Source organism: Curcuma longa, chromosome 1 (genome assembly GCF_044706935.1).
Source record: "Curcuma longa cultivar G26 ecotype Majalengka, Jawa Barat chromosome 1, ITB_CL_G26_1.1, whole genome shotgun sequence".
NCBI lineage: Eukaryota > Viridiplantae > Streptophyta > Magnoliopsida > Zingiberales > Zingiberaceae > Curcuma > Curcuma longa.
Window position 1 is genome coordinate 6,201,176 of NC_133861.1, and position 16,377 is coordinate 6,217,552.

The window sequence follows — 16,377 nt, forward strand, 5'->3', positions numbered from 1 at the left end:
GGTGAGGGCGAACAGATGATTTAGATAAATTTAGAGGAAAATTTCGAAAGAAAATATTAAACGGGAACCTTTTTGTTAAAATGACCTTTTTGCCTATTAATTAATTAGTTTTAAAAACGAAGCTACTTCTCTGCCCGCGAAGTTGGCGCTCGTTCTCCGACTCCGTTGCTCGCTCGCTCATGCCTTCTTCGTAGTGAAGCGAGAGCGTAACAAGGAGCCGCCTTTCTAGGAGGACGAAGGATTCAATAAACATTCTCTGCCTCTTCCTCTCCGACGCTCTCCCACCACTTCGCCGCAAGGAGATGAAGACGACGACGGCGACCGAACCAAATGAGCTTCCTTGAGCGATTCTTCCTTGGCGACGACGAGAAGATCGAGACGAATACCGCATATATGGGGATCGAGGGAGATCCCTCCGTTCTCTTCCCCGTCCCCAATCTCTCCCCCGTCGCCGATTCGATCGTCCATCGATGCTCTAGGTTATTCCGTCCATTTCCCTTTCTACCTTTTGCCGTTCGTTTCTTTCGATACAAATGGGGTTTCTGAAGTGTTCATATTGTTGGGCAATCTCCGGATATGCAAATTGTGCTTCCCACGCATATCTACTTTTTCTTATTTTAGAGATCGGACAGTAAACCCTAGGCCGATGTACTTTATCTCTTATTATTATGGCTCTTTCTGTGGAGAGGACCATAATTAATCTTGTAGGAGTTGTTGATATTGATTATCATGAAAACTGTAACCTTTTACTATCCTTACAATTTTTTTATTTTATATTTTAATGAACCTCGTAGGTCCTGTACTTCCAATTTCTTCCCGAAAATATGCATGTAACTTTTCAACGGGATGGCAAAATTAAATCTTGCCACTCTCCTAGACTCCTAGTTGTTATATTTTTTATTCCTTGATCATGACGGTGTTATATTTCGGTTGAGCTGCTTTGTTGAAGTTCTGGTTAGATTACTTATGTAATATGATTTGGACAAAAAGGCATAATTGACAAATGTCTTTCAGGATTCTTAAGTTGTCAATCGATCAATTGCACCAATCTTTTGAGGCTGAAATACCTGAGCATTGGAGGCAACCAAAGGATTATGCTAGGAACCTTGTGGAATACTGTTCTTATAAAGCTCTTCGTATCGAAACTAAGCGCTTGGATTATCTGGATGATAAGGAGTTTTCACTTTTAACATTTGATATGATGCTTGCCTGGGAAGCACCTGATACAGATACTGAATCTTTATTAAAAGTGAGACACTGAACAACTTTTTCGATATGGTACTTGCAATATCTGTTCAGATTTATTTCACGTGGGTTTATGCTACTGTATATTACTATGGAAAACTTTTCATGTGCATGTACTTTTAGTTTGATTCAGCACGTACATTACTATAGCTATTAAATGGACTTCTATTTGTTCACTCTTTTGCCTACTATCAACATAATCAGCAACAAATCTCTTTTTCCTCACTATCTTTTAATGTCAGGTTACGTTCATCCATTTACCTTTAATATGGAACTGTCCACGAGTTTGCCTTTGTTTGTGCCCTGTTAGTTGTGACATAAAATCATGGTGATTGAGATCTATAATTCTTTTGCATTACTGAAAATTTTGATTTCATTCTATCAGGAAAAAGTTTGCTCAAGTAATCCAGAATCTGAGGATGATGATGACGAGGGGTCACTGTTTTATGAAAGTGCAACGAGAACGGCCAGTCAGGTTTGCCATTGTTGTTAGTTACCTGCAACATCTATTTCTTCACTTAATTTGTATCATTTAGTAAGTCTATCAGACTAGTTTTGACAGAATACCTGTTTCATGTATTCTAAATTATTCTTGTTTCATGGACATGAAATCAATCTTTCCTTGTGTTAGATTGATGGAAAGAAGACTGTCGGACTGGAGGCTTTTGCTCGGATAGCTCCTGCTTGTGCCGCTGTAGCTGATCCAATCACTGTTCACAATCTCTTTGATGCACTTACTAGCTGTTCAGGCGGTCGACTCCATTATCTTATATATGACAAGTACCTCAAAAGCTTATACAAGTATGCAATCCTTTTTCATTGATGTTGTTGTTGACTTATGCTAATTGTAGTCTTGGTTTGGCAAATTATTATTTTTTTAAAACAATATCAAGGCAGGAGATATCATATCATATATTATAAACTTATAATTGCAAAAGTACAGAGGACCTTATTAATACAAAGACAAAATGCTTTCCTATTTCTTGAAAGGAGAACTACCCGATAGTTGGAGCATCTAGATTAGTATAGTAGCTAACAATTTTACCCAAAAGTAATTCTGATTTAACTAAAGACATTAACAGAAACTAGAGTTTACTTGAGGTTTCTTGATTTGGACTGGTGATGCTTATGTTGGTCCTTCAATCTCCATCCATATGTTTTCCCATGTTGTCAACTATCCTTCTTACTCTTTGAATTAAGATTTCTGCTGCTCCTTTCCTTCAACCTTTAAATCTGCTATTCAAAGTTGAGCAAAAGATTCAGCCATCCATGAGTTCTCAAATTTTCCATGGTTGATCTCTGAAGATTATGTTGTTCGTTCACCACCAACTCGTCGAAATCCATGCTTGAATCATGGTGTGAATATATTTTGACTTGTCTTTTGGTTCCATCCTCTTCAATTCTTGCGTGATCAGATCATTCATTTTGACTTTTGAGGTTAGTCTCTTCTGCAATATAAAACCACCCTATTTTATAAAGAATATATATTGCAAAAAGTGGTTAGTTGTTTCTTCATATGTTTTACAACAAATACATAAATTGTCAGCCAAGTACAGCCCTTCTTTTGAAGGTTTACTTTTGTATTAATTTTATCCTTTCCATCAAGCCATGAAGATTTTAACCTTCTTTAGGACGAAATATTTCCATATGGCAGTTGAAAAATTCTGTTTTACCCGGTTGTGCATCAGAAATTTGTAAGTCACTAAGTTGAACTGACACTGAATCCATTTTCTGAATTCCACCTCCAATGAACTAAGTCTTGCAGCCCATTCTGCAGTTGTAGTGTTCTCATAAAATATTTGGTCATGCTAAGTCCAAAGCAGTTGAATCCGGGTTAAATAGAAACCACCAACAAGAGCAGAGCAAAGTTAGGTTGTGTATTCTGAGATCTGTGGCTCGCAATCTTCCCAGATCAGTCGATTTGATACATTCTATTCATTCTATCAAATAGGTGCTGCTTTAGAGTTATTGCTCTAATGATAAACTTCTTCAAAGTTGTTCACAACTGTTTCAATGCTGGTCAAAATTGCTCCCTCCAATTTGGTAAAAGTTGCTTCAACACTATTTAACACTTTTGATCAAAACTAATATAAAGTATCATAGTTTTAAACTCTTTCAACGTGAAGCAATCTTGTTGAAAACTGCTCCAAGTAATTTTAGTCAAGACTACTCCAATTGATCAAAACTGTTGCAACTTTGATTAAAACCGTGTTAATTTGATCCGACCAATTTTAACTAAAACTACTCCAACTTGATTAAAACTGTTCAATAATGTTATAGTAATTTTGGTTAAAATTGATACAATAATATTTGACTAGTCGACTAAAAAAAGGTAATTTAAGAATTAAAAAAAAGAGACACTTGTCTTTTGATAATTTTTATACATAGGATGTCCTTTTCAAGAGAAAATTTTCTGATTTTTGACCCACCTGCTTTACCAAGCCTATTTGTTTTAGAAGAGTCATCAAGATCACGAGAATTGCATACCATATTGTAGTATCCTTTGATCTTTTTGCTCCTTGCAACTTGTCTCAGCACCTTGTCTTTTGTTGTCATGGCCCTTTTGTATGGTTGTCTCACACTCTTATCACGTTTGGGCTACTTTGGATTCTTAGATTTTCTAGATTGAGTCAACTTGATCTTCTAATGAAAGAGTGTCCTGGCTGGTGTGGCAGTGGAGTTGGACAGACCATTGATTAGTTTCTTTGTTGTCCTATGACACAGATCCTCCACCCTGATTGTCTCAACATCCGTTGAGCTAGAATCGGCCTCTGCCAATCCTTTCTGGCCTCATGCAATGTTGTTGGTATTTATCCTTTCACCAAAATGGCATACAGAACTCTGACTCCTTGGCAACCTCAAGATTTGAGGCCAGATTGAAAATATCCATTGTTGTTAGACTCCAATGTAATTCTTGATCGCTTCTCGGGGTTTTCACCATGCTTGATCGACTCTGGAGAAGATGCCCGGATTGACTTGTCTTGGAATTTGACTTTTTAAAACAAAGGTCTTACTTGCTGTGGCTCCAGCTTCATGGGTGTTGAGTATTTGTTCGATGCTAGAATCTCCACTAGGATGTCAAAAGTTATCCCTATGTTTGTAATTCAATCGAGTCATGCATCTCTGACTCTTTGTTATGTTGCACTAGTCAATCACGGTGTCCCATGGATAGATTAACTATTTAAGCAATTAGCAGATCTGCAAAAGATAGGTATATATCCCTACTAAGTAGATTTGATTCAAAGTGAAATCTTCACAAGACTTTCCTTTCATATCCCAATATCACCTTCGAACACTGAAAGAACTCATACTGGGTAAGCTGATAGCCATGTATGGCACTAGGTCCTCACCATATGACTTATTGCACTTCACCAGAATACTGGAGTAGTCAATGGGCATAAGGCTCTACTCGTTACACCTTGAGCACTAATGGATTAACTCAAGTAAAATATATTCATATGTTTTATATTTATAGATTATTGGTTTCAAGTATTTTTTTTTTTTCCTAAACAATAAAGTTGCTCTTTTGCACTACTTTGAGAACTATAATGTTAAGAAAATTTGGTCTTTGACTCCTTTTAGTCATAGTACTACAGCATTGGTTTAGAACAGATGCAAATCTTGACAAGGATATGATGGCACAATTTTAGGCTTGATTATGTTCATTTTTTCATCTGTATGTCGCAGATTGCTTCAATCAATGAAGAATGTATCAGGAAAACCTAACAATTACAGGTTTAACCTAACTGATGGGGAAATTATACTAGACTCTGACACTAAATCTGTTATGCAACATAATGGGACATCAACAAAACCTGGTTAAGCACCTTTCTCCTGGTATTATTTTTTTTAAAGGTATATTGTTGATCAACATAAAAGCTTTAGAAGGATGTTTTTAATGGCAGGAAGGCTGACACTCACTAGCCATGCTCTATATTTTGAAGCGTCAGGGATTGCTTCATATGACAAAGCCGTCAAATATGACTTGTCCAAGGACTTGAGGCAGGTGGTTAAGCGAGAGTTAACTGGGCCATGGGGCGCCCGTCTTTTTGATAAGGCCGTCATGTACAAGTCAGATACTGTGTAAGCAAACAACCCCCAAAACTAGTTTTGGCTTCCTCTTCTTTTACTGTCAAAAAACATAGTTATCTTCAAAAATGCTAGAGAGGTTTATCTAATTTCTTTTTTGCAGCGCAGAGCCCATTTTCTTAGAATTTTCCCAATTCAGTGGTCATTCACACAGAGATTACTGGTTTTCAATCATTCAGGAAGTTCTTAATGTGCATAAATTTATAAGAAAGTACAAATTGAAAAGGTTTCAAAAAGAGGAAGCTCTTTCTAAGGCAATTTTAGGCATTTTCAGATATCGTGCTGTGAAAAATCCTTTTCATAGCACACCCTCACACTTTAAGAGTATACTTGCTTTTAACTTGGCTGAAAAACTTCCAAAAGGAGACAAAATCTTGGCAGCTTTATATAGCCACTTGGAGCTGATGCAGATGGAATTTCAGAATCATACTGGCCTTCTAGCTATATCAGAGGAGATGCCGTTAGTTGGTCCACTACCAGATTCACTATATGCGCTTACAAGAATGGGCTTTTTGCTACTGAGGAAGGAAGATAATCCAGGGAATGATATTTTGGTTGGTAATGTCCATGTTGGTAAGACATGTCCACTACAAACTGCTGTCAGAGAATCATTTTGCTATTCCAACAGTGTTGAGGCAGCACGGGCAACATTTTATCAGGTCAAAGTAGAGGACATAAATACAAACTTAGCTGTGATTAAGGTATGCTCGTGCACTTTCAGCTTCTTATAAGCATGTTAAAGTAAGGTCAATTGAACTAGAGTAGTGAGTATGCCATTTTTATAAGGAGATTGCAGAAAAAGTATCGTAGTGTTGAGACTTGAGAAAATAAGCTGGTAGAACTCTTTTCAACGGTTGTTCATCAAAAGAAAATCCAAGACCTTGTGTAGATTGAGAGAAAATACCAAGGAATCACAATGCAAGATTTATCCAGTTCATCACAATATGTGGCTACGCCTAGTGGAGGAGAATTCTTAACGTATGCACTAATCAAAACAATACAGAGTAGTACAAGAAAGGACACAACTTTTCCAACAAAAATATTTGAAAGAAAACCAAACATCAAAATCATCCAACTCCATAAAGTTGGAAACCTAGAGGATGTAAGAAAACATTATGCCGCTGTTCCTTGCAAAACCCCAAGAAGATGCATAGTTTCTTCTCTTATTTTTAAATGAGACTACCAAATAGGCTTTTAAGATTTTCCAAATGGTGAGAAGTTAATTGATGGGTTATTTTGAATTACCATCCTGACACTTGGGTTGACATATCAGAGAGAGAAATCATGCTTGTTAACTCTACTGTCACTACTGGATTGTCAAGTTGAGGTGTCATTGATTTATTGTAAATTTGAACACCAAATGTATCTTGCTATTATCATGTTTAATGAATTTTCATCTACTTATTGCTTTAAATAAGCTACCCGTCTTCTTACGAGAACTCAACTTGCTAGCAAGACATCTTTATGTTTATTCCAAACAACTTTTTGGATTTCTTTAGGTGCTTTATATATGAATCGATACTACTGTGACTAAAAGGACTGAGGCTAGTGCTAAGTATCCTTCCTTTTGATGGTCCAATTAGACAGTTGGTGAAAAAATGGTGGCTTTTCATGTTGCTTGATGGAGAATTCGATGTTAACTTTATTTTGGTGGGTAACTGTTTAAACATTTTCTTGGGTGAACTTAAGAAAGATACTTTCCAATGTCAAAAGTTGAATCTTTTAATTGTGCTGAACTTAGAATTTATATGGCTTCTTATGGGGTATGTGCATAAGTTAAAAGAGAATTTGATCTTTGTGTTGCAGGATTTACTTTTTCCTTTATCTGAGATGGGCAAACTTCTCCAGTTTTTAGCTTCATGGGAGGATCCCTTTAAATCAAGAGTGTTTCTATTTTCTATATTATTTCTTCTTTACAGGTAGTTTACATTCCAGGGGTTCTATTTTCTATATTATTGATCTTCCATCTTTATTATGCTACTTAATTAGTGATTCTGGATTTATGATGATCCCAGGGGTTGGATCTGGTACACCATGCCATGCATTTTCTTTTCTCTTGCTCTTTGCATGTTCTGGCATAAACATCGTAATATTGGAAAACCTGCCAAAGTGCTGAGAGTTTCACCACCACCAACTAGGAGTGCAGTTGAGTTATTATCAATGTTACAAGATGGAGTATCTCAGCTTCAAACAAACGTCCAAACAGGAACTATTACTCTTCTCAAGCTAAGAGCTCTTCTTTTAGCATTTCCTCAGGTATGCTTCTTAGTGTCTTTAGTTTGCAATTTTCACTATCTCAATTTACATAAGTCGAGTTCTTCGATTGTATTTCTAATGTATCATTTTGATTTCAAGACAACCCCCCACGTTGCTGCTTCCTTGGTCATTGTGGCAGTAGCTTTCTCCATGGCACCTTTCAGATACCTTCTAGCTGTAGTGCTTCTTGAGGTTTACACAAGAAGGATGCCGGTAAGGAAACCGAGCAGCGAGAAGTTGGAAAGGAGGGTCAAGGAGTGGTGGAGTCGCATTCCCGCCGCTCCAATTCAGATTGCCAATCCTGAATACAACAACTCAAGATGATATCAAGAGTCATCACAAAATTTCTCCCATGTAAATGGTTCCCCACAGAGTTTCCTTTTGTTTGCAGTCTTTATCATTGTTTCAATTCTTTCTTCTCTTCTTTTTGATATTTTTGTTAAAGGATCCATGAGAATTAGTCATTTTCCTTCCTTCTCCATATCAAATCACTGTAAGCTCCTCCTTGTTTGTTGATGATGAAGAGCAGGAAATTCAATGATCAATTGCTCCATCCAGTACTTTGCTTGAATGACACTTGAACTTCTTCCAATCAGAGAAATGAAGCTCAGGCAAGTAGAGAAACTAACATACAATGCATCTTTGGTAGCTACCTGTAGAACTTAAATTAATCTTTGCTGTTGTATCTTTCAGTCCTTTTCATTGATTCATCTCCCACTAATTAATTTCTTTAACTTCGACATCTTCATTATCTTTGACTTTAGTGACATTCACACACCAAATTTTCTTTGTTTTTTTCCTTCTTCAAGTCAGATCACTCCATCTCATCTTCCTATATAATTATTTAATTATTCATCTACTATATTATTTTCATTATTATTTCTCATTTAAATTTTGAATCGGAGATACATTATAACATTTATGAAATTGTTATTACTACAACTATGAATGTTAGGTAAATTTTAAAAGATTATAACTTTTATCTCGAGTTGAACCACGCGATGTATAATATATCAAATCAAAATTTATTTAAAGATTTACATTTATTAGCACGTGTAATCTATAATATCTCAATTTTAAACTCATAAAATTATAACTGCTACAACTGTAATCGTTATAGCAGCTACGAAATCATAACTGCTACTGTTATAAATTATAACTGTTGTAGTTATAGAAGTTACGATATAGTTATTACTATAACATATGTAACAGTTACAATTTCATACATATTACAACGTATCTAATAGATTTAGGATTTAAATAAGATAATAATGAAAATTATATTGAGAACGATGTATTTTTTATAAAAAATTAAAATGGGATAGACGATTTTAAAAACAATAAAAAGGACATCTTTTTTTATTTTTACCCGAAGAAGTTTAGATGCAGTGTCAGTCTGAAAGACAGGGAAGCAACCCCAACGATACAAGAAACCGAGAAAGTCGTCGATTGTTAAAATCAAAGCCTTTCTCCTTTTCTTCTTATCAGAAACTTCCAGTCAAAAGCTACAAGTTAACAGAGGAAGCTTCAAATCCACTCTGTTTTTTCTTCTCTCCACATGAACCACAAAATTCTTCGTTGAATTTCATTCCACGCCGCGTTGTTCGCGTCGGAGGCAGAAATGCCAACTACAATAGTTGGAAAACCCCTCAAATCCACCAACTCAACCCTTTTTTAAAATCAAAATCAGTCAAATCTGCAATAAAATATTGAAGAACAGAGTCGAGAATTGCTTACTAGAGCTTATAAAAAGTCTTCTTCTAACACCCGAGAACAAATCTTCAACAGAGCGCCATGGCGGAGTACCAGAGAATCCACCCGGTGAGCGTCGAGTCCCCGCCGCCATCGGCGCCCGCTGCTCTGTCTCCAGTCTTCTCCAGCGGCGAGAAACAGGCGCCGCCGCAGAGAACGCTGCCCGGGGCTCCTTTGCCGCCGCCGAGGCGACGGAGGAGCTGCTGTTGCAGGTGCATGTGCTGGACTCTGCTCACCGTCGTCGTCCTCGTCGTCGCCGTCGCCGCCACCGCGGGCATTCTCTACCTCGTCTTCGATCCCAAGCTTCCCAAGTACTCCGTCGACCGCCTCAGGATCTCGAACTTCACCATCGACCTCAACAACACCATCACCGCCACCTTCAACGTGACCGTGACGGCGCGGAACCCGAACAGGAAGATCGGGATCTACTACGGCGACGGCAGCCATCTGAGCTCATGGTACCATTCAAAAACAGTCATTTACTCCTCGTTACTAGTTGCTTTAGCTATCGTCGGCGACAAAATCGAATCTTGAACAGGTACAACGGCCAGCAGCTCTGCGCCGGCAGCTTCCCGGCGTTCTACCAGGGCCACAGGAACACGACGGTGCTGAACGTGCTCCTCACCGGCGAGACGCAGATGGGGAGCCAGCTGGTGTCCGAACTGCTCCAGCAGCAGCAGAGCGGCATGATCCCGTTGGCCGTCCGCGGCGACGTGCCCGTCAGAGTCAAGTTCGGGAGGCTCCGGCTTCGACGGGTCACCTTCAAGGTCCGGTGCGCCCTCGTGGTCAACAGTTTGACGGCGAGCGCCGACATCAGCATCCGCTCCGACAGATGCAGATTCAGGCTCAAGTTTTGATTTCCATGGCCATCATAAATTACTCCATAAATAGAAATATTTCGAGATTTTTTTTTCATTTCTTTTAAAATAATACATACTTCATTATATAAAATAAAAGATCGATGAAGAGGTTGCTTCATGCTTCGTTAGTCAACCCTTCATTTGGTGGATGTGTTCTTTGGTTGTTTGTTTATATTAGAATGATTATTGGACTTTCGGAGTTTTTTTAAAATCTATTTTCAAAATTAATTGGATAAAATCTAAACACTTTGTTGTGCCAAATTTGAGAGCAAACAATTCCAAAGTAAATGATTTTAGAGGTCATGAGTTACCCTAAACTTTACTCCAAATTATTATGAGTAAAAGCATTCTTTTATTTCTAAATTATCAAAGAAGTATTTTATTTTAATTTTTTATTAAAAAATATCTCACTATACTATTCAGTCATATATAATTACTCAAATATTTTTATTTTGTACTGTACTTATCTTTTATTTAAATTTTAAATTGATTGAACATGTTATAATAGTTACGATTTTATAATTATTATAATATGAATTACTATCATTTTTGTTCACATTGTAATGGCTACGATTTTATAGTCACTACAATGTGAATTCCTACTGTTTTTATTTAAGCTGTAATACTTACGATTTCGTAATTATTACAATACGCTCGATCGATTTAAAAATTAAATAGGAGATAATAGTACTTAACATTACTAAAAAGAAAGGCAGTTGAGTAATTATATATAGTTAAATAGTAAGATCAAATATTTTTTTAATAAAAAAATTAAAATAAAACGTCCCATGATTTAGAGAATATCTTACTTTACTATTCAATCATGTATTATAGAAATGTCCTCCTTTTGTATGGTTCAATACTTATCTCCTTTTTAAATTTTAAATTGATCGGATGCATTATAATAGTTATGATTCTATAATTGTTACAAAGTAAATTATTATCATTCTTAATCACATTGTAGTAATTATGATTTCATAACTATTACAATATGAATTTTTACCATTCATATTCATATTGTAGCAGTTATGATTTCATAACTGTTATAATGTATTTGATCGATTTAAAAATTAAATAAGAGATAATAACATTGAACAATATTAGAAGGTAGTTGAGTAATTATATCTCATAAGATGAGATGTTTTTAATAAAAAAAACTAAAATGAGACGTCTTTAAAAAAACGTCTTCTTTAATTTTTATTATTATAAAAGTCCAATATGATCATAAAAGTCAACGCAATAGGCTAGGTTAAAAAGTCAAAAGTGATTTGGGGGGACGAAGGAGACGTGAGGCTGGTTGCTTATTCATCATTGCTTCTTCTCTGATGAGATGATTTAATCGTGATATTTTAATAATTTAGCGATATAATTTAAGTTAAATATTTACATTTAATCATTTGCATCAAGTGCACAAACATAAAAAAAGACACTATTGTATCCGGTTTTCATCTGGATCGAACTGTAATTCTTCTGAATTTAAAATTGCTCCAAAATCGCTGCTGCGGGATCGTCCAGTTCTTGGCGAGTAAAGAGTGCAGTGGGCCTTCCTTCCCTCCATTGATCTTCTTTTGCCATTCATTTCGCGGTGTCTCGAGAGAATGAATTACTGTGCGCACCTGGTTGATTTACTAGAAAAAGAAAGAATAATTTCTTTTTAAAAAACTTTTACTGCGATTTTCATTTCGTGGAACCAATCCATGCAGGATAGATGCCGTTTCTGGCTTCTCTGGTCGCTTTTCGTTTCCAACCGTAGCAATTATCTGATGGAATCTCCATCCATCAGGAGTGCAGCGGAATAGTATATAAATAATATGAATCTTTATAATATATCTAGCTTTAAATAAAATGAAGCGGAATATGTATATAAATAATATAAATTTTTATAATATATCTGGTTTTAAATAAAATGATATGAAATGAAAAATATATCTTATACTTTTTGATCATGAACGATATCATAAATAAATAAAAACCCCAAGTGTGACTCTTCTAACGGTATCCACACGTACTAGATCACAAACTAGACATGATCCTCTAGGTACTAGCCTCTTGGATCGATAAAATTTTTTGGAAGTATTATGGATCTTCTTTCAATGGAAGAAAAAGGGAAGTGGAGAGAGAACTCTATTTTTCTATTACTTGGTGACTATTTATAACTTTTAAGAGAAATATGAAGAGTCCTCATCCATTAATATAAAAAAATCAAGAATCTCCATTAATATCATATTTAGTTTTCATTAATATAAAAAAATAAAAAAATTTATTAATATAAAATTAATAAAGAGTCTTAATGTCGTTAATGTAAGAAAATGAAAACTCATCAAATTAATATAAGATTAAAAGTCTTCATTAATATTAATATAAGAAAGATGAAAAATTTTAAATTTTAATAATTATTCAAGAATATGAAAAGTTAGGACTCTTCATTAATCTCAGAATCCTCCTTATTCAAATTCTCTCTTTTTTGGATCAAATAAAATCACATTTGATCTTGATCTATTTTAGCTTCTAATATTTTAGAATTAATTAATAATCTAATTAATTCTTATTCAGAAATAATAAATTGATTAATTTTAGTATCCACCAAAATAATCAATTATAGATATTGTTCATGTCTATGTGTTATGCGTGCGATCCTCTAGATTTTATATATGAAGACAGTGTAAATCCATACACAGACTAAGGTAACCATCTAACAATAATTTTTAGTCATCCAACATGATAAAATATTAGTTATAAACTAAAATCACTATGAATCAATTACTGTGTAATTCAATCTCTTCGTCTAGACTACATCCCAATTAATTCAGTGTACTATGCATCATCATCAATTAATTATTTTACTTGTTTTCCAATATATAATAGACTCCTCTAGAATGATAAACTATTCCATTATAGCCATGGATTTTGAGTCACTAATATTTCTATCAAATGGCCAGGATATTAACTCCATAATCTAAGAAAGCGATGAATCCCCTATTGACTCAACACTATTCTCTTTACGCTTTGTCATATATCCAATAACCGTATGAATCATAATTCGATTAAAGATTGCTTTTAATGACATCAAAGTAGATAACTTCACGCATAGAATAAATAAAAATCTCAAGTCAAAAAATCAATTACACTCGTTCATAAGAAGATTGATCAATGATGCTTAATATGTGATCTCCTCTTCAACGGATCGTATCTAGTGTACCTCTAAACTTGAAACACCCCCAAGTATAACTTGAATATCCATTCCCCGGTTTATCTCGACCTAGTCATATTCAGCGTTGATCTAGATATCTATGTCTCTTCTAGATATTTATGTGATAAGAATTATTTATAGATTAATATAACAATTAATCTGAGACTTTATCATTAATCATATACATACAAAAAAAAAAAAGTAAATAATTAACGATAAATATTTATTTTTATGAAGTAATTATCTACAAATACATAAAAGTATTTTAGCATATAAGATGCACACACTAACATTATCCTCTGTCTTTGTCTTGCAGTTACAGACACCCTAAATTCGACGCCTCGTGGTGATCCTGTTCTTCCTCCATCGATGGGTCGTTGCGGCTTGTGCTGGACCAGAGAGGAGGAGAAGGCGTTTGAGAATGGCTTAGCGGCCTACGCGGAGGACTGCGACGACCGGTGGGCGAGAATAGCCGCCGATCTGCCTGGGAAAAGTGTCGAAGAAGTGAAGGAGCACTACGAGCTTCTGGTGGAGGACGTCGATGGCATCGAGGCCGGCAGAGTCCCTCTACCTCGCTACCCGTCTTCCTCAGGTGGAGGCGACCGTGGCGGCGAGGCAGGAAGGGCAGGCATGCGCGCGGAGATCCCGGTCATCATGGCGGCAGAGCATCTCCGGCGGAACGAGAGCGCAGAAAGGGAATAGCATGGACTGAGGATGAACACAGGTTTTAAATTTTTTATTTTTATTTTTCATTCAAAATTGTTTGGTGCTGATCGAGGCATTTTGTTTGTTTATCCAATTGGCTAATATAAATTCAATGATTAGTTAAGATTGCACTTATTAAGAAAAATTTACGAGACGTATTTGGTATAGATTTAAGCATTCAATAAATCAATAAATGTCTATATTTGGTATAGATTTAAGCATTCAATGGATCAATAAATATTTTTTAAAAAATAATAATAGATGAAAAGAAAGATAAAAAGAAGATGGACAAAAATTAAGAAGATATTTTTTAAAAAAATCGTTTAAGGGTGTCCCATTTTAATTTTTTTTATAAAAGGTATCCCACCTTCAATGTAAAAAAAAAATGATAATCCCAGTAGCCACATCTCTGGGGTGGTCGGCCCGGTCCCACGAAAATTTCCCACCGACCACTAGGGTAAATCGGGAAGCGTATACGGCGGCCAATCCAGATGCCCAGTATTCTTTGATTGTGTTCCCCATTGGAGGAAAGTTCCTGCAAATATGCCGTAGCTAGGGATCGAACCGCGGGTCCCTGAGTTACAATCCAGATGTCCTACCGTTGCACCATTGCCCCGGGGACCCCACCTTCAATGTAAAATAACATAATTATCTGGGTGTCCCATTTTAATTCTTTTTATCAAAAAGACATCCCACCTTCAGTATAAAAGGCAGCCTGGTGCACGAAGCTCCCGTCATGCGAGGTCCGGGGAAAGGATCCATTGTACGCAGCCTTACCTTGCCTTTGACAAGAGGGTGTTTCTAGGATTTGAACGCGTGACCTCTAGATCACATGGCAGCAACCTTACCGTTGCGCCAAGGCTCCCATTTAGTGTAAAATAACATAATTATCTTTTAGTACTGTTCTCATTATTATTTTGCTTATATCTTCTGTATAAAACATGAATCAATCCACTTACAAAATCGTAATTGTTATACATATTATAACAGTTACATTATCATAGCTGCTACAACTATAATAGTTGCAGTTTGTAATTGTAACAATTAGGAAATAATAATTATAATATCTATAAAATCGTAATGGCTACAATATAGTAAATAACTTTAAATAAAAAATATTAAAATTCTTCAAAGTCTCCATAAACCTTTAAATGATATTTTTTGAGTTTAAAACTTTAAAACTGGACTGTTATGGATTACATCTAATAATAAATAAGATCTTTAAATGAGATTTCAATTTGATATATTATGTGTTTCATGATTCAACCTGGATAAAAATTATAACCTTTTAAAACTTACCTATTATTCACAGTTGTAATATCTACAATTTTATAACTATTATAATTATGTAACAACTACAAAATTGTAATTGTTATAATCCTGTGACGGCTTAATTGTAGCAATAATTGCTACAATGCACCTTCTATTTAAGATTTAAATATGAACTATAGAGAAGAGATAATAATAGAAATAGTATAACGAAAGATAATTAGGTAATTATATAGGGAGATGAGATGCTAGAATCTTTGTCCAAAAAAGATTTAATTAGTAATTATATAAATAATGATATACTATGCTTATGGCAGAGAAGGTATGTTAGGAAATGGTTAGTTTTTTTTGTCTATGGCCAACAACAACAACAACAACAACAAAGCATTATTTTCGGCTTTTTTTTTGTCTATGGCCAATAGAGAAAAATTTTAAAGTGATTGTTTTTGCTGGCTGGATCTTCTACAGGTTATTTCTTCTTGGACTTAATAAGTATGGCGGCAAAGGTGACTGGAGGAGCATTTCTCGCAACTTTGTAGTATCGAGAACACCGACGCAGGTGGCAAGCCATGCGCAGAAGTACTTCATCCGGCTGAACTCGATGAACAAAGAGCCGAGGAGGACGAGCATCCATGACATTACAACTGCAGGGCGTGGTGATGGATCAAATCCTCAAGGTCTGACCAGTGGCCAGGTTATTGGGAAGCCTACCAAGCCATCTTCTCAGCCATCATCATCAAGTGGACCTTCGGGTGTCGATAATTTGTATGTATGAAGCTACCGTTGGGCAGGCAGACCGTCGGCGGTCCTCTCATTTCAGCATCAGGTTCTCCGGTGAATCTCGCTGTTCCCAGCTCCAATGGCACAGCCAATGCCTCCGACATCAGCTAACAGATAGTTGCAGCTTGTCCTGTGGAAAGGAAGGGGTTACTTGTAATGCATATAGAATATGTTCTTGGAATAAGCTGGTAGCTGCAAGAACATCTAGTCTGATTTTGATACAATCTTCTT

General features: G+C 35.9%; 3 protein-coding genes across 3 annotated transcripts; all 3 read left to right on the plus strand.

Moving 5' to 3' along the window:
* The first annotated feature begins 330 nt into the window (after positions 1–330).
* LOC141814453 (uncharacterized) lies at positions 331–7,968 on the plus strand. The gene is made up of 10 exons (XM_074702415.1): positions 331–479; positions 1,015–1,249; positions 1,631–1,720; positions 1,877–2,046; positions 4,933–5,063; positions 5,151–5,328; positions 5,438–6,035; positions 7,141–7,253; positions 7,350–7,590; positions 7,690–7,968. Exons 1-10 carry the CDS (start codon positions 331–333, stop codon positions 7,912–7,914), a joined length of 2,130 nt encoding a protein of 709 aa, XP_074558516.1. The 3' UTR covers positions 7,915–7,968.
* A 1,230-nt stretch (positions 7,969–9,198) lies between these two features.
* On the plus strand, positions 9,199–10,351 carry LOC141836266 (NDR1/HIN1-like protein 6). Its single transcript, XM_074723713.1, has 2 exons — positions 9,199–9,800; positions 9,881–10,351. The coding sequence occupies exons 1-2, from the start codon at positions 9,385–9,387 to the stop codon at positions 10,197–10,199; spliced, it is 735 nt and encodes a 244-aa protein (XP_074579814.1). The 5' UTR covers positions 9,199–9,384; the 3' UTR covers positions 10,200–10,351.
* A 3,370-nt stretch (positions 10,352–13,721) lies between these two features.
* On the plus strand, positions 13,722–16,141 carry LOC141823174 (transcription factor SRM1-like). The gene is made up of 3 exons (XM_074710437.1): positions 13,722–13,984; positions 14,035–14,116; positions 15,835–16,141. The coding sequence occupies exons 1-3, from the start codon at positions 13,762–13,764 to the stop codon at positions 16,139–16,141; spliced, it is 612 nt and encodes a 203-aa protein (XP_074566538.1). The 5' UTR covers positions 13,722–13,761.
* The last annotated feature ends 236 nt before the right edge of the window (positions 16,142–16,377 follow it).